Source organism: Heterocephalus glaber, unplaced genomic scaffold (genome assembly GCF_053883595.1).
Source record: "Heterocephalus glaber isolate CG9 unplaced genomic scaffold, H.glaber_assembly_v1.0 deba00000937, whole genome shotgun sequence".
NCBI classification, from domain to species: Eukaryota; Metazoa; Chordata; class Mammalia; order Rodentia; family Bathyergidae; genus Heterocephalus; species Heterocephalus glaber.
Window position 1 is genome coordinate 12968787 of NW_028258173.1, and position 18503 is coordinate 12987289.

At 44.4% G+C, this 18503-nt stretch overlaps 2 protein-coding genes and 1 pseudogene across 13 annotated transcripts in view; 2 read left to right on the forward strand and 1 right to left on the reverse strand.

The window, feature by feature from the left end:
• The window catches only part of Arsg (arylsulfatase G), a 125642-nt gene that overhangs the window by 98716 nt on the left and 8423 nt on the right, over window positions 1-18503 (reverse strand). For 2 of the 8 annotated variants that reach the window (XM_021248617.2, XM_087208187.1), the window contains one exon: window positions 12875-13001. The exons of 5 other annotated variants lie outside the window; for them this stretch is intronic. The gene's annotated coding sequence lies outside the window, so the exon portion shown is untranslated. Of the gene's footprint in view, window positions 1-12874; window positions 13002-14019; window positions 14144-18503 lie in introns of those variants that run through there. One more of the 8 variants, XM_087208186.1, reaches the window with a different exon arrangement.
• Slc16a6 (solute carrier family 16 member 6) lies at window positions 21-18403 on the forward strand. Of its 5 annotated transcripts, XM_021248625.2 has the most exons (7): window positions 1143-1318; window positions 2956-3000; window positions 8399-8637; window positions 11003-11146; window positions 12288-12416; window positions 14053-14865; window positions 16150-18403. In XM_021248625.2, the coding sequence occupies exons 3-7, from the start codon at window positions 8406-8408 to the stop codon at window positions 16398-16400; spliced, it is 1569 nt and encodes a 522-aa protein (XP_021104284.2). In that variant the 5' UTR covers window positions 1143-1318; window positions 2956-3000; window positions 8399-8405; the 3' UTR covers window positions 16401-18403. The 5 variants fall into 5 exon arrangements, with proteins under 5 accessions (XP_004870339.2, XP_021104285.2, XP_021104284.2 ...); XM_004870282.4 differs by lacking the exons at window positions 1143-1318; window positions 2956-3000 and adding an exon at window positions 21-152; XM_004870280.3 differs by lacking the exon at window positions 2956-3000.
• LOC147828776 (uncharacterized) lies at window positions 290-1192 on the forward strand (annotated as a pseudogene).

Here is an 18503-nt window from a genome sequence, read left to right on the forward strand (position 1 = left end):
ATTTGCCCCAGGGTTGAGATGTGGGGAACCAGAAGTCAAGTTTGCGCCGTCGGGCTCGGAAATGCCTGAGATCCTGACCCAAGATCTGTTCCTGAGGAATTCATAACTCAGGGTTCCCGTGCATCATCAGCGTACTTCAGGGTGGCCTTAAGGTCAGAGACTTGGAAGTGAGGAGCACCCGCCCCTTAAGCCGGCAGGTGCCCCCCGGAGGGGTCCCCGAGCAGGCAGCCCGCACCTGTGCACACGTCGCCTCGCGCGCGCGCGCGGGGAGGAGCGGTGCGCGCCGCGGGACGCGGATGCTGACTCAGCCCGGCCGAGCACATCCCTCCCGCGCAGCGCGGATGCTGTGGCCGCTGCCGCTGCAGCAAAAGAGGAGGAGGAAGCCAGGCACCCGAAACAGTCGGCGGCTGGCTCCCCGGGGCCCACTGCGGCACTGTCTCCCCACCCCGGAAGGGGAACTGTGGGGGACGCGAGTTGACGAAATTGGGGGAAGTGGGCGCTGAAGCCGGAACCCGGGCGCCGCGCGCGCAGCTCACACCCAAACTGGAAGGAACCTGTTCTGCCCGGGGCGAGCGCGAGCCGCCGCAGCCACCAGCGCCGCGCGCGCCCGCCTCCCCGCTACTCCCCAAATCCTCAGGCCGCAGGCGAGGCCGGGGGTGGGCGCGGACGGCGGGGGCTCCTCCTGGAAGGGAAGCGGCCAGCCGGGCGCCCTGCACGCTCACGCTCCCACTTGCACTGCGGCAAAGTGCTGGGGTCTGTCCGGACCAGGCGCTCACACGAGCCCCCGGGTGGAGGGGCGGGGAACTCCGGCCGAAGACCCCGGCGGCACTGGCGGAGGCGGCCGTTTCGGGAGCCCCAAGCCCAGGCGGCCGGCGGGCGGGGCGCGCGCCCAGCGCGGCCCCGGTCCACGTGGGCCGGCGCGCGCGCGCCCGGCCGGCTCCCTCGGTGGCGGCGCTCCGCGCTCGCAGCACATGGTCGGCGGCGGCGCGCCCCCGAGGCCGGTGGAGACCGGCTGCAGCCGGTATAGGAATAGAGATAGGCAGCCGAGGCGCGGGGCCGGGGCCGGCAGCCGCACGCAAGGCCCAAGCACAGGCGGCCGGGGTGGGGGGCGGGGGGAGGGTGTGGCCCAGGCGGCGGAGTGGGGGCGTGGGTGGGGGGCCAGGGCGACACGGCGGGAGCCAACTTGTTCTAGACTCGGACCCACGCCTTAAGGGGTTAAACCTTTCTTATGTTTCGGAGCGGCTTATAAGAAGGGGGAGGCCAAGCCTCCGCCTTAATTGGGAGCCTTTTGGGGTTTATTCTCTTCTCTCCTAACTTGGTGAGTTGGTTTTATTATTTTACATGTTTAAAAGTTTGATTGTGGGGTATGGGGTTTTTTTGTTTTGCTTTTTTAAATAAGTGTTGGGGGCCTTTTGGGGAGGGGAGGGGAGGGAGAGGAAGCCTCTTAACATTGTAACATTTTGGAGAGGCTATTCCAAAACCGTCTGTGACAGTTGGGAATGCTCCCGGCCACCAGGGTGACGCGCGCTTCTGGCCAGTGTAGGCAGCTGGGAGTTGCAGGTCCATGACCCTCGTACAGTCGGGGTCCGGGAAATACCTAAAGGCTGGCCTGGGCTAGGGGCTCCAAGCTGTCGAGCGAGGCAGGGGCGGCGGGCTCAGCCCCTGTGTGTGTAGATTTTCCGCATGAAGTTGCCTGCGCGTCGCAAGAGCGAAATGTCAGAGGTACCTTCCTTCCCCCAGGCTCGCGCGCGCACGCAGAGGAGCCGCTGAGGCAGCGCGAGGGAAAGTGGGGCTCCCCGTCTCCACCCCGACATCGCATTCCCGGGGGTGGCCCGTGTTGCCCCGGGCGGGAATGCAAGGATTTTTCCCGAGGAGTGCGGGTCCTATTCCTTGACAGAACTGCCAGCGGCTCACGCAGGTCCCGCGCAACTTCCAAGGTTCGCTGGGCTTCCAGCCACCAAGAAAGCGCTGGTGTAGTTTATTGGTTCGGGAACGAAGGAGAACAGTTTTGCAAAGGAAATGGGTTATTTCCTTCTGGGTTGTTTTCATTCCCTCCACCTCAGCAGACAGGTGATAGAAGTTTGTTAGGTGTCATGTAAAATGTCACCAAATATAAGGGGCGTCAGTCTTAGAAAAAAGCTCCCAGGAGCCAACTGGAAAAGAACAGTTGAAACTGGGCGACCCAGGAGAGCGGCTGTTTGCAGAGCTAAACTGTCCTGCCGGCTTCTTTCGCAAAAGGTTTCTACCCTTTGGAAATCGTGGGAAGATAAGTGTCTTGTTGCCAAAAAAAAAAAAAAAAAAAAAAGCCACGTGCTTATGCTGAAATCCGGGGTGATGCATCTCCCTTTGTCCCAAGCACTATTTTGTGGCCTTTTAGGGGTCAACAAGACATCCTGCTGATGAATATAATAGGAACACCTCTTCTCCTAATTAAGGAGAAGGGTGTCCAAGATAGAAACTGACCATATGTAAATAAACAATGCAGCCAAGTGGAAAAACTCCTATCTTAATGAGCACCACCAGCCCCGAGTTTGCCTTCCATGGCTTCCAAAACAGGACTTTCCTCCGTGGAACTCCTGAAGAAGACACTTCAATTAGGGGCTCAGGTTTCCACATCATGGGCTTGCGAGATGGGTGAATTGGTTGTACCCAGTGATTCAGTGCTGCTCAGGCAGCCGTCCAGGTTAGATTGGGGATTTTTTTTTTTTTAATAGAGAATTCAAATGAACTTCACCCAGATACAGACTGGTTTGGACAACTGGGGCCAGAGACGGCTTGTCAGAAGCTGTTCTCCAGGCTACACCTTTAAGAAGAATGGAGATTGGAAATGCCTCTCCTCAGGCTTTGCCAGCGCCAGTAGTCCTCCCATTTCCATCCAGTTTTGAACTTTGCTCTGAACTGACCCTGGGCTAACTCCCATGGTCTGTAATAATCTCAACCTTCTTATCCCCTCAGGGCAGATCTTTTCTCAATGAAGTAAAATCACAGTGAAAATTCCAGGTAAAGCTGATTTCTAAGCCTTGGTAGGATACCCATTTAGTTAAGGGGATGCCTTTTTTTTCTTTGGTTATAGTTATTTTCTTCTGTCTTTTTTCTTTAAGGGGTCACCTAGATAATCAGTGCTTCTAGGAAATACTCCAAACTGGCCAGTGTATTTGTCATATTGCTTCAGAAGAACATTGGGGTGCAGGGAAGACAGCTGCCAGGAACCCGAATTTAGAATTACAGAATTTTGTATTTGGAAAATACCCGAGAGACTTCTTTGTCTAAACCCTGCTTTTAGAGATGATGAAATGTAGGGATTATATGATTTCAGCCAATTTGTGGTAAACAGAAATTCAGCAACTATTGCTTGATGGCTTCAAGAAGATAAGCCCCAAACCTGTGGGTCTCCAAAGGATTTTGCTGTGAATTTCCTTTTCTTGGGCAGGGATGTAGCTCAGATGTAGAGTCCTTGTTAGCAAGCTCAGGGCCCTGTGTTCCATCCGCAGCACCACACCAAAAAGAAAGAAAGAAAAAAAGATTTTCCTTTTCTTGGGGCAGGAAGAGATCTGAGACCAGAATCTAGTTCAATTCCCTTGTTTACTTTTTGGGAACACTGAAGATCAAGAAATGAAGTGATTCACCTGAGCCCACAGGGTCACTCAGCTTGGCACAAAAGTTAGATCCTACATACCCAACTAATGTCCTTCCCACCAGATACAACCCCCCAACCAAATGGACAGGCAGTTTTCATATTCTGGGATTTGTAGAGGCTTCTAAGTAAGCAAGTTCAAATTCCAGGCTTTGGTTGCTTTGTTTGCAGAGGCAGTTTGTAAAACCAGTTGTCCTTCCCCTGAACACATGGAAGAAAGAAAAGGAAAAGGTTGATTCTGCAACCCGGCACTTCCTCGTTTTATGAGTCACTTTTATAAAGAAAGAGCTACACATTGCTTGGGGACTAATCCAAGACTTTCTTACTCAGTAAACTTTTAGTGAGCACATAGCATGTACCAAATGCAGTGTCAGGCACTGGGTCTGCAAAGAGCGGCTGGTTGCCTTGTAGGTGTTTGCGGTGTGCAGTCTAACATGCAAAACAGGCACTGTCACCTGGTAAGTCTTAGAAATCAAGCTATTCCACTGTTAGGCTATACTGTGGTCTTCACAGCTAGATGCATTAGGAAATGGGATGCTTTACCATGGTAAAGGCATAAGCTTTGGAGTAGTGGGTTGGGGTGCCCTCTTATCTTTATGATGATCCCAGTGATAAGAAAGCAAATTGTTCTCCAAAAATCTAAGTCTGCAAGAGAAAATTACTTCAATCTAGCCACAACAGAATAGCACAAACATGAACCACTGTTTAAAGAATAAAGGAATTGGCCATCCAGAAGGGGCATGGAAGGCAACTAGAAGTCAAAAGTTCACTATCTTCTAAGCGGCTGTCACAAACCACATCTGACCAGTGTGTCCACTCATGTTTCCAGGAGCCTTCTACCATTCGCACTTTCCTCCTAGCTTAGTTTCCTGGGGTCACTTAGCCAGGTTTGACCTAAGATAATAGCTGATTAACTGAATTCAGTGCTAAATTCAAAAGTCTCGACTGCTGAAGCTGGACTGAACCTTAAAGATTTTCCAGACCAATCTTCTCATTTGACCCAAGAGGAATTCAGGCCCAGGGAGGGGAATAGACTTTCTCAAGGTCACGTAGTTAAGTGGCCAACCAGACCACTTACAGACCTTTTTACACAGACCTCTATACATAAATATCAAGAGAGCTTTTACCTTTAATGAAAATGGCTTTCTCACAATTGCTGTATAAAACATTTCCCTTGCTGGCCTTTAAAATGCTGCTCTGTAGACTTAGGCAGCAGGGTCGTGTATGGGGCAGGAGATTTGATTGTGGACCATTTTAGTGAAATCTCTTCACCTCTCTGGGCTCAGTCTCTCTATTTTGCAAAATAAGGAGGGTTTTACAGAAGTTGAACAAGATGAGCTCCAAATTCCCTCTCAGCTGTAATTCTGTAATTTGGGGTCCATAGGTGGTCCTCACCCCATCCATTTTGCAACTGCAAACTAGTGATTATAGGGCAGAGGAAGATGAGCAGCCATGAGGAGGACTGCAAATTTGCCCTGGCCCAGAGCATTCTGATGATGAGAGGTAACTTCACCTCATACCAAAACTGTAGTCCAGTCCCACTCATCCAAAGGCCATCCAACAAAAAGACTCTCTCCTGATCCTGTAGTAATGTTAAGTTAAACAGGGGTTCAGCTTGTCTCTCTGAAACCTTTATCTGATTTTGTCCCAATGTGTTTCTGTTCAAGTTAGTCCTGAAGCCTCCTTTTAAGACTTTTTTTTGGTACCGGGATCAAACTCGGGTCCTTGAGCTTGGCACAGCAGGTGGTAAAACCACTGAGCTAAATCCCCAGCCCTAAGACTTTTAAAACCTCATGGGTACCTATACGGGCACCTGATCGTGCCAGTGTGACCTTGGACTTAGTAGCCACAGTCCTGACTGCTTGTCAGAAATGTGCTGAACTCTGGAAGGACGTGGCTAGATGGTTGTAAATAGGACACTTTTCAGTCCTAAGGTTTGTTACCATCATCAACAAATACTTTAGTCCATGAAGGCAGAGACCATGTTGCCCTCTTTTCATTGTAGAATCCCTATGATGAAAGCAGAGGGCCTAGCTAGGTGTGCCAGTGCCTACCTGTAATCCCAGCACTCTGGGAGGCTGAGGATGGAGAACCACAGGTTTGAGCCTAGCCTAGGCAACTTTGTGACTTAGCAGGACTATCACAAAGTAAACAAATTTTAAAAGAGGATGGGATGTAGCTCCATGTGAAGGCCCTGGGTTCAACTCCCAGTATTGGGGGTAAAAAGTAGAGAAAAAGCAGAGCACCAGCCTGACATCTGCTAGGTATTTTGTTGAAAAAATAAAAGCTATGTAGTTTGGAGGTGCACAGGGAAACAGATACAGGCCCTGAATTTTGTGACCTGATTGAGTAAATAAATGCATAAAAACAAATGATACCCCATTATTAAACAATACCTGTCTGATGAAAGAGTCCCTTCATGAGACAGAGGTGGTCAGAGGACGCCTTATGGCAAAAGGAGGATTCAATGAAGCAGGGCCTTGGAGGATGAGCTGAGCCAAATGAAGGAAGACATCCAGCCCTGGCAAATGGCATGGCCAAAGGCAAGGTGGTCAGAGACCAGAGGGCCGTGAAGAACCCATTTTGACTGTTAGGAGACTCGAGTCTTAGAAATGCAAGAAAGAGGGCTACCAAGACAGGTCAGGCTCCAATTATGAGGGACACTAAAAGTCAGGCTAATTAGTGGGTCTTATCCTTCGGGAAGAGAATAACCACTGAAAAAGCCTGAGCAGAAAAATGCCATGACAATGCAATATTTCCAAAAGACTAATTGAACCGCACACATGGAACCAGTTAAGCTATTAAAGGAGTCGGGGGCTTCACACAGAAAAGATCAAACCCATGGCCTTATGGAAGGGGTGCAGGCCAAGGCCCTGACACCCACAGGCTTCCCACAATCACCTCTCCTGCTTCCCACCTATCCCCTCCCCAGGGACAAGCAGTGTTCATGTGCCAGCCCTGGAAAGCACTTTTCTTTAATACCCTAAATCATAATGCTAATGCTGTTTCCACGCCTCTGCCTCAGCTGCCTCAGCCTGAGTGAATAGAGGTGGCGGGAGGCTGGAGGGCTCCTGGCTCCCGTCTTACATCAGTTGCTTTTCATGTTGGGGACACAAACGACCATTCTATAGCTGCTCCTGAACTGCTGACCTGGGCTCCCCCCTTCATATTTGCTCTCGGGCACATCACCCTGAAATGGCCTCTGCTGCGGACAGCACAGGCTTCTGAAAGCATCTTATGCCCCAGTTCCCTCAGCTAAGTATTTAACAGTACCTGAGTATAAGTAGTGGTATAGAGTCCTTCCCAGGTACTGGGCTGCTGTGAGAATGGAACAGTCCGTAAGATGAATAATAAGAAGCTAGGTCAGGAATGGTGCTATTTAAGATTTATAAAGTTAATTCAGAATATTAGATGTGATGATCAGAAATCACAAGTCCATGGCATAGATGAGCTTATATCCTACTTTTTACTTGCCTTCACTGTGGATAAAACCTTTGCTTTTTGATTGAACATGAAAATTTTATGGCTAGATGGGCACACATGCACCCTTCAACAGCACTTTTTTTTATGATAAGTTCTCGCTATGTTTTCCAAGCTGGCCTCAAACTCACAGTGATTCTCTTGCCTCAGCCTCCTAAGTGCTGGGATTACAGGTGTGCACCACCACGCCAGCTTCAAAGCTTTTACGTACATACAACTGTGTAATTATAAAGAATTCCTGAACTTGAGGTTGGTTACCATTAAGAGCTCTAAGACCATAGGATTATTTATTATTATAAGCACCATTAATTTTTAGTTGGGCTAAAGTATGTATTAGTTGAAAATACATGTAACTCTGGAGGCTTTGTAGTATTCATGTGCTACAGCTCAGCATAGAAAACTTAAATTGAACAGCCTCCCTCCAGGGTAAACAGTGACTCCTCTTACCTAGTGGTGTTAAGGCTAAGGTCTGCTGTTCTGATGCTGCAGGTTGAAAGGCACAGTGAAGTCGGGGTAACTTAGTTAACGTGCACAGACAAGGTCCTGCAGGTTGGCAGAGCCTTATTTAGTCACTGTATTCTAAAGTATTTGTCATTTGCTCAGAAACTTAATATACCAAGTGGTGATCAACTTGAGGAATTTATGCAAAACAAACTCAGAAGTCAGCATTCTCACGTTCTGATGTACAGTTCCATTCTGTCCTTGTAGATACATCTACATGAGACACAAAATCATACATCAGAATCCAGCTCACTGGGTGGGAAATGAGAGCAGTCGGAGTTTGCTGGCCAATTGCAAGGCCAGTGGCATCAAGCAGAGATGTATATGGCATCTCCAGGGCCTGGCCGAGCTGTCAGTGTTTGCCTTTCACTTCTTTTTCAGATTTCACTTCTGATCAATATTATTTATGATCAGTTCTGTCCTTGCTTTGTCTTCTCAACATATCAGCATCAATACTTGATCTGGCGGCCATTCTGTGTCCTTCAAAAGGCCTCTAAATAATCTGCTCTAATTCCATGTGTTTGTTATTTGTTTCCCATTTAACTATCACAAGGAAGTCTTGCAGGTCCCAAGACAGATAAATAGGTAGGTAGGTAGGTACACTGATAGATTGGTAGACAGACAGACAGATATAAAATTACCCAAAGACTATATAATTTATATGAGTTGACTATTCAACAACCTAAGAAATGTGTTAAGTAGTTCTTATCTATTATGTTTGCTATAGTATTTGAATAACCATCCCTAAGGCTATTGGTGGTCTGAATTTTTTTTTTATTTCAGATCAAGAATGACCCAAAAGAAATCAAAGCTTTGTTGCAGAGCCAATGTGTATACTCAAGTGCCTGATGGAGGATGGGGTTGGGCAGTCGCTGTTTCTTTTTTCTTCGTTGAAGTCTTTACATATGGTATCATCAAGTCATTTGGTGTCTTCTTTAAAGACTTAATGGACAGTTTTGATGAATCCAACAGCAGGATCTCATGGATAATATCAATATGTGTGTTTGTCTTGACATTTACAGGTTAGTACATCTTCGGTCTAACCATGACATAAGCACCTGTCCCTGTTAATCTATCCAAGTACATAATAATAGTAATAGTCGCTGTCTCCAGGATGCATTCCCCTCTTGAGTCTTGATTAAGTGACCTATTTTCAGAGAGTTGGGAAATGACAAGAAGCAGTAGGCACTGAAGAAAAAAGCCATACTTCCCAGCTTTGACTGCCTTCTGGCGAATATACTGTATTAAATACCTACTGCCTGTACACTCTTAGGATATTACAGAGTATTTTGAGGCTAGCAGTAAACCCCAGTTCTGTGAGCCTGTAGTGACAGTCTAAAGAAGTGACATCAAAAACTACTTGGCATATTAGGATCTGGTTTCATAAAAGCATGCTTAGAAAACAGGTTGGAAACATGTAAATGTGGATACATGAAGAAGAAAGACAGGATGTGTAAAAGGATATACACAGTCTTCCATATCCAAGGGTTCCTCACCCAGAAATTCAACCAGCTGCTGACTGAAAATTTACAGAAGAACACAATGCGCTCCCAAGTTCCTCTCAGAAATTCAACCAGTGTTGCTGGTGACAGGTGCCATGTGGATGGCTGTGCCTGTATTAAACATGTCCAGACTTCTTCTTCTTGTCATTATTCCCTAACATGCAATATAGGTGTTCGTGTAATGTTTACATAATATCAGGTATTATCAGTAATCTAGAGATGATTGAAAGTCTATGGGGGGATGTGCCTAGGTTAATATGCAAAAAATGCTAAGCAGGGACTGAGAATCTGCTGACTGTGTTATCCTCAGCCTTTGCTAGAAACAATGCCCTGTGGATCTGAAGGGAAATGTTATGCAAGATTACAGACACTGTCCTGAAGAGACTCCACACTTCAAACACCTAACTTCCCGAGGACCTGAACTGACTCTCACTATTCAGTGCTCACAGATCCAACTGCATAAAATAAAACGGTTTTAGTGTCATTTTAAAATAGTAATATTCGCTTGTTCCTGCATGCTTCATGGTCTCACACAATCATGTCTGTCAGAGGCATCAGCAAGGCTTTCCTGAGAGAACAAAGCTATGAACTCAGCCAGCCTAGCCAGGCTAGGCTGGTGTGGTGGCCCATGTCTGTATTCCCAGCACTGTAGGAGGCTGAGGCAGGAGGACCACAAGTTCAAACCCAGCCCAGGCAACTTAATGACTTACCCAAGACTGTGTCTCAAAATAAAAAAAGATCTGGGGGCATAGTTCAATCCCCAGTACCACCAAAAATCAAAAAAATCCTTGAACTGACCTTAAACTACCCTAATTTACCCCAGTACCCTGTCAAGTTAAGAAGGTAACTCTAAATGGTATATTCTAGTTAAGGCTTTGAGCCAACATATTAGCTCAAAATTATGATAGTGGTTTCATTATTAGCTACATTCAATATTAGTTTGTGTTCTAATAATTAAAATGAAATGTACATATGGACTAACTCCAACAAAACTGAATCCTTTTTATCTCTACCTTTTTATCCGGCTTCTATTCTGTCTTCAACTCAACTCTCACTGGTTCACTCATCTCAGTGTACTCAAGTCAGTGTTAACTAATGTATAACTAGGAACTAATTTGCTGGATTTAAATGTCTCAGGAGAAGGCATATAGAAGGCTCTTTGCATCATCTATCGTACAGCTAGGTTTGCATAACTAAAAATTTACCTATATCATTTTCAGAAAAGTCAAAACTAACAGAATTTTACTCCAAATGGAGCTTACAAAAAAAGAAAACAAAGCAATAAGTACAGGAGAAAAGATTCACGCAACTATATATAGCAAAACCAGTTTTTACAGAGTAACATAAATACATATTTAATTTTATAGCTCCTCATAGTCAAGATCTTTCATCTAAAAATGTAGATAATATAGATAAGAATTTTACATTCTTTTTGCTCTGGCTTTGAGTTTTTTGTTCCTGAAGGTTGAACCCAGAGCCCTGCACAAGCTAGATGAGCGCTCTCTACAACGAAGTTATGACCCTAACCCCTTGGCTTTTTTGTTTTTGACAGGGTCTCACTGTGTAATTTATGCTGGCTTTGATCTCACTAAGTACCCCAGGTTGGCCTTGAATTCTGCAATCCTCCTGGCTCAGCCTCCTGAGTGCTGGGATCACAGGTGTGCACCACCATGCCCAGCTGTCTTTCTCCTTAAAAGGACAAAAGAATCTTGTCCAATTTAAGCAAATACTAAAATAATTTCTGAACCGACATCAGTAGCCATTGTACAAAATGTATTACATACTTAAAATCATCCCTCCATGTTCAAGACTGGAGGAAGGACCTACACTGAAGCCAACATGGATGCCTCCATGAGCTGGCCAGTCACTTTGTTTTTCCCTGCAGCTCCCCTCTCCACGGTCCTGAGCCATCGCTTCGGACACCGTGTGGTGGTAATGGTCGGAGGGCTGCTGGTCAGCACCGGGATGGTGGCAGCCTCCTGCTCACAGAAGGTTCACCACATGTACATCACCATCGGGGTCATCTCAGGTGAGTGGCCCTCCCCAGCCCAGAAGTGCTCTAGACGCTTGGCTTGAAGAACAGCAATGGGAGGGAACGAATTAAACCCAAATTGTACTTTTTTCCTCTTTAAAATGAATAATGTCTGCAATCTGTGGTTCTTAACTGGGCGATGTAAAAACTCCAGGGGAGATGGAAACATATTCTCAAGTGCCACAGAGTTTTTGTTTGATTTGTTTTTTAAAAGTATTTACCAATGATGAAGACAGCTTCTCTTTTGGTCTCGTTTGCAGCCAACAACCACCATTTCAACAAAGTAGGACTTTAGTCTCTTTAGCCAGTATTTCTTTTTTTTTTTTGGTACCGGGGACCAAACTCGGGACCTTGCACTTGCGAGGCAGGCGGCAGAACCAGAGCTAAATCCCCAGCCCTAGCCAGTATTTCTTAGATAAGGGTCTGATGACCCTGCACTTATTCTTGGGAAAACTAAATAAACATTTTCCCTTTTACTTTTTCTTGCACTGCTGGCTGTTGAACTCAGGGCTTTATGCCTGCTAGGCAAGCTTTCACCACTGAGCTACCATATGCCTGGCTTCCACTGTGTCCCTTTAAATGGAGTCCATACACACACTGCTCATGGACAACATACAGATGTTTGTTACATCTGCATGCCGGAGATGGAACCCGGGGCCTCGTGTGTGCAAGGCGAGCACCCTACCACTGAGCTACATCCCCAGCCCCCCACCCCCTTTTTAAATTTTGAGACAGGGTCTCACTAAGTTGCCCAGGCTACCTTCAAATTGCAGATCCTCCTACTTCAGCCTTCTGAGTAGCTGGGATTACAGGTGTACACCACCACCACACCTGGCAAATACACATCTTATATAAAAATGATATTCATTAATATATTTGTCCATTATGAATTCTATATACTTGAAAAAATGCAGAAAAGTGAAAAACGAAACAGAAAACACTTTTTATGCTCCTAGTGTCCTACAACAACTGTTGCAACGTATCTAGACCTTTGATGAAACCCATTTTTGTTTGCTGATTACCGTTTTCCACAATGAGTTACTTGGCTCCTAAAAACAAAAATCCTCCGTCTCTGAACCCATCCTTCCAGTATCCATCAGCGTGTGCTTCTGTCTTCTCTTCTGACTTTTGCCCACAGGTTTGGGATACTGCTTTAGTTTTCTCCCAACTGTCACCATCCTATCACAGTACTTTGACAAAAGACGCTCAGTAATCACTGCAGTCGCTTCCACGGGAGAATGTTTTGCTGTGTTTGCCTTTGCACCAGGTAGGTGGACAACAGCAGCATACAAATCACTGTGGATTAGGAGAAACCACTCTTCTATGCTTTTCCCAACAGTGCAGCAGACTTTCACTGCATGCATAATGAAAGGTTGTTCCCCCTCTCTTCCAGGGCATTTTTAGGGTATAGCCTTCCAACCCCTATTAATTCAAACCTTTTCAGTCTAGGCTAAACTTTACATATAAATAGGAAGATATATGAGGCGTACTCAGTGGTAAGACTTCTGTGGAAAACAAAAACAATTCTAAAATAATGATGTTGGATTGTTCATATTTTTCTCCCCTTTCAAAAGACATGTATTCATTGTGGACTTAAATTATGATAATAAAGTCAGTTTTATTATGTGTATATGGGTTATCGCACAGCAAAATTTTTATACCTGGTTTATTTCCTTAACTAATATTAATACATGAATGACAAGAAAACTGAAGGAGACAGGTAACCTTGGAAATCCAGATTCTTTCTTTCTCTGCCACTTCTTGATGACTGTGTCAGTGGACTGCATTTTGTTCATAGGAGATACAGGTATTTAGGAGTGGCGTGACAATGTCAGAAGCATCTCAGATGGTTCTGAAAATTGAATATGTGCATATAAACATACAGAGAGAAGCAGACAGGCAGAGGCAAGAAATACGTTTTTGTTTTGGCTTTTTTCAGTACTGAGGATTGAACTCTAATCCTTTTTATTTTGAGACAGTCTCGCTGAGTCACTAAATTGCCCAGGCTGGACTCTAACTTGTGATCCTCCTATCTCAGCCTCCTAGAGTGCTGGGCCATCACACCCAACTTAAGAAGATTCTTTATGATCTTGTGGGGCCTGCATTATTCTACTGTAGTGAGGGAGGTTTATGCTCTCTTTGGCTACATCATGTCCAGCCTCTCCCTCAGGTCGCCTCTGGTCAGCAGCCTCTGCCCCAATTTAATAGCAAGAAGAGGGTGGTTGTTAAGGGGATCCCTCAGGGAGAAACTTGAGAGAACTATATCATTTAATTCCAGGATACTCAGAGGAGCTTTTAGAGTCTTTGTTCATTTTTTATTTAATTCATTATTCCTAAGGATGGAGTGAGTGTGTAGAACTGTATAGCTCAGAGGTTGACGAATTGTTTTTGTAAAAGGCCACATAGTAAGTATTTTAGGCTTTGCAGATTGTATAGTCTCTGTCACAACTACTCAATTCTGCTGTCATGGCACAAAAGCATTCATAGACTATGTAAATGAATGCACGTGGCTGGGTTCCTATTCAGCTTTATTAACAAAAACAGGCAGTAGATCAAATTTGGCCTGCGGGCCATTGTTCATCAAACCTTGGCAAAGGTCACGAACTTCACTTCTTATGCTTCTGTCTGAAAAAATACATCCTCCAAAGCTCTCCCAGAGATATGAGTACAAAAACGTCTGTTTTATATATAATAATCGTTGTGTACATTTTCTCCTTATTGATTCATAAAATGCACCAAAACCTAGAATAAAGGATAGTCTGGACCGACAGCATTTGCACTGTTGAGTACATTTTTACCAAAACTATTACTAAATCTGCATGCAAATGTTTTCTGGATATTGACCCATGGATCTGGAATCCCAAACTAACCTTTGAGTTTTTCCTTCGCTCCCCCGCTTCAAGCCATCACAGCTCTCAAGGAGCAGATCGGCTGGAGATACAGCCTTCTCTTTGTGGGCCTGCTGCAGCTGAATATTGTCGTCTGTGGGGCACTGCTGAGACCAATTATTATAAGAGGACCCGAGTCACCGAAAATAGTCACCCACGAAAACCGAAAAGAAGTGCAATATATGCTTGAAAACGAGAAAACACGAACCTCTCTAGACTCCATTGACTCAGGAGTAGAACTAACTACCTCACCGAAAAATGTGCCTAGTCATGCTGCTGCAGAACTGGAGCCCAGGGCTGAGCAGCAGATCCCGGGGAACACCGGTTCTGCACACAGCGAGAAGAAAGTCCCATTGTTAGAATTCTCCATTTTGAAAGAGAAGAGTTTTATTTGCTACGCATTATTTGGTCTCTTTGCCACACTGGGATTCTTTGCACCTTCCTTGTACATCATTCCTTTGGGCATTAGTCTGGGCATTGACCCCGATCGCGCTGCTTTTTTATTATCTACAATGGCAATTGCTGAAGTTTTTGGAAGAGTCGGAGCTGGTGTCATCCTCAACCGAGAGCCCATTCGTAAGATCTACATTGAGCTCATCTGTGTCGTCTTATTGACCGTGTCTCTGTTTGCCTTCACTTTTGCTACTGAATTCTGGGGTCTCATGTCATGCAGCATATTTTTTGGGGTTATGGTTGGAACAATAGGGGGGAGCCACATTCCGCTGCTCGCTGAGGACGATGTGGTGGGAATTGAGAAGATGTCCTCTGCAGCAGGTGTCTACGTGTTCATTCAGAGCATAGCAGGGCTGGCAGGACCACCCCTGGCAGGTAATTTAAAGGCACAACATACAAACCCCACTCTACATTCCTAGTTTCCTGTTCAAGTCTAATTTTAAAACCTACTTCCACTTTTACACTTCGTTGCATTTTAGGACTGCAAGGGATGAGAAGTCACCTGAGCCAACCCCCTCTTAATTTAAATATGAGGAAACTGAAGGCCAAAGAATTTAAGCTAAAAGCCATACAGTAATGACACTAAGCCAGGATCAGAACCTGTGTCTGCAGGTTCCAGTTGCCCAAAGCCTTTTTTTTCCCCCAGATAAAGTCTTGCTTTGTAGTTCAGGCTGGCCTAGAACCTGCAGGATCCTCCTGCCTCAGGATCCTAGGTGCTGGAATTACTGACATGCACCATCATGCCTGGCGCCCAGGTATCATCTGTGGTCTATTATCTGCCTTGTCTAATGCTAGAGGGGAAACCCATGGATATGGGATCTTTGTAGCCCATCTGACTTTGGGGCAAATAGAACTAAGGGACTTCTGCAAGGTATTTTCCTTTCTGAGGAAAGGTGTTTGGGAATTAAGCACATAGCATTCAGCAAATACTTAATTGATTAGTACAGAATACTGGTTAGAGTAGAAATCTTAACCCATTAAAAGATACCTGAAGTGAACGCAAGCAAAATAATATCGTTTTTTCCATACTTAAGAATAATACCTTTTGGGCCAGGGATTTAGCTCAGTGGTTCCATTGCCTGCCTCACAAGCACAAGATCCCCCAGTTGGATCCCCAGTACCAAAAAAAAAAAAAGAATACTACCTTTTAAGCTGAGTTCAGGGCCACACACCTGTATTCCCAGCTACTTGAGAGGCTGAGGCATAAGGATCGCAAATCTGAGGCCAGTCTGGGCAATTCAGTGAGACGCTGCCTCAAAGCAAAATTTAAAAAGGGCTGGAAATGTAGCTCAGTGGCGGAGTGCTTGGCTAGCATGTGGGAGGCCCTGGGTTCGATCCCTAATTCTCTCCCCACCAAAAAAAGATTATCTTTTCAAAGAAATACACATCAAACTGTCCCATGTTTTAGGTTCTTTACTAGGATAGACCATGAAGAACAAGTCAGCAGCTTAGGTTTCTCCAATGCTAAGTACAGTATACTATGTGTTCATTTCTTCTCTCTAAGCTAGCTGGAATTTCTGCCTTCAACATTTTTTTTTTCTTGAGGAAAAACACAATAAGGAAGGCAAAGAAACTGAGCAGGTTCTGAATCAGATGGTAGCCCAGGTGAGAGTCCACATGTGGTAATGATGTTTTAACAATGCCAATGCTTTCTCCCAGGTCTGCTTGTGGACCAAAGCAAGATATACAGCAGAGCCTTCTACTCCTGCGCGGCTGGCATGACCATGGCTGCCATGTTCCTCGCCTTGGTGAGACCATGTAAACAGGGGCTGTGCCAGCATCGCCATTCAGGTCAAAAAAAAACAGAGAGCCATCGTGGGAAGGCATTACAGGACATACCCGAGGACTTTCTGGAAATGGATCTTGGGAAAATCGATGCTAGAGTTCACGTGACTATAGAGCCAGTATGACACGTTTTCATGTAACAGCAGCCACTGTGTTGGCTGGAAAGGGGGCCCCTGGGGACACGGGGCAGAGGAGCTAAACACTCAACTCCGCTTTCAAAGCTGCATTTTAAAGGGAATGTACATGTGAACAGTGCTACCAACATCTTTTCTTTCTCTTCCTTTTTGTTTTTGAAGCCAAAACAAAAACAACCATACATAAGTCTGGCTCTGTTCAGTAGCAATACACAGATACATAGAAGGACTCTGTTTCAAATTCCACTATTAAAATAGTGACATGAATTAGTAAAGTGGTTTTAAGAGCACACTCACACGTGATAAATTCCTAACTCAGAAAATGTCATCTAGCCCAGGTCACTGAAAGGAAATTGGCCATTCCAAAAACGAAACGTCTTGAACCATTGAAAATAACTGTTTGCAGAAATATGAGGAAAGTTTTTTAAAGAACTTGAAAAATGCTGAGTTTCCATTAACAAATCACAGCCTCTGAATTTTCCAAATATTGCATGAGAATGACATATACCATAGTTTAAGGCCAAACATTAGAATAATTAGCAAAAAAGTTTAAAATATATGTAACTTGAGCTTCATAAATGTGAAGATTACCACCTCTTTATGGCCAGTCATCACCGGAAGTATTGCAATACAGAATATACTAAATTACATTCAAAAATGTATCTCCTATTGCTTTTAGTTATTCAGAAATATGTGGTTGTAGTGTCCTTAATTTAAAGTACTATTTATTATTAAGTTATTCGAGGGTAACTGAAGTAATCAAAAGAAATGAAAAGTAATCTGAGACATACATTGCATTTTTACCTCCTTGCCATCTTTTAAGTGTCTCAAAGAATACTTATCCTGTAAAAGGCCAATTTGTGATGATTCTTCAGTTTGATTAAAGGCAACGTGTGCTACTTAAAGCGGGGAGGGGGAAATAATGGATAGCAAATTGCCTTAGCTTTTTTTTTTTTTTTTTTTGGTACCGGGATCAAACTCAGGACCTTGTGCTTGCGAGGCAGGTGTGGGGCCATGGAGCTACATCCCCGGCCCTGCCTTAGCTTTTAAAAAGGTAATTTGTTTTATTAGCTAAGTATACTTGAGGATCTTATCTGATCAAAATTATATTTTATTGAATTGTTGAAGCATTTCTGATTTTTTTAAAATCTTAACTGTTGAGGTATTTCTGTATTTTATTTGGAGTAGCAAATTTGTGATGTTACCATCACAAGTTACAAGTTGCAATTTACATCTTACACAGAGCTTGACTTGATTGTTCTGCGTTGCCATAGGTATCGGGTAACTGGTCATAATTTTGGAGTTACACTACATGTTTAATATTTCTCATTTTAGCAGTTTTCTGTAAAGAGGATAAGAGGTGGGCTGTTTCCTCATCTATTTTACTGCATCTCACCTTACAGGTGATGGTCAACGCTTGCTGCTCCATCTTTATTCATCTTTATTGTTAATTTATGACTACTCAGGGGGAAAATATAACAAGTCTAGTTTGGTTCCAGGTAAACACAAGCTTGAATATTTCTCTGCACTGAAAGGAAAGTGGCATAGTTCATCACCACCGGCTACATTTTGTATAGCATTTTATCAGCCATAGAAATAGACAATCTGTAAAACTCTGGGGCAGTTGCAGGAGGAAATGACAAAGTGTCTGTCTAACACAGATGCACCTGAAACAAGCAAAGGTGGACGTAGCAAATCTCTGTTGGGCTTGAGGAAAACCTTGGGCCGCGGCAGCTTTGCGTACTTACACACCTTCAGCACTTTACAGCATACTTTGTACTATGAATGTTCGATCCAGTTTAATATTTATGACTGATTTCTGCTCTATGTCCATTGTGTTAACTGCATGAGAAAAACATGTATGCCAATTTCAGTATGTCAATAATCAAGGTTTTAAATATTTGGAAGAAAATAAAAGCAAGATTTGTTCTGTATTAGTGACATTCTGGTACTTCTAGATTTGCAATAAATTTATGGCTTTTTATGTAAAGAGACTTATTTTTGTCTGTGGTCAAGTTTTTTTATTCACTTACAACATTCATTCTTTGACCTAATTAAAATTACAAAAACTCCAGTAAATTCATTTTACATAAA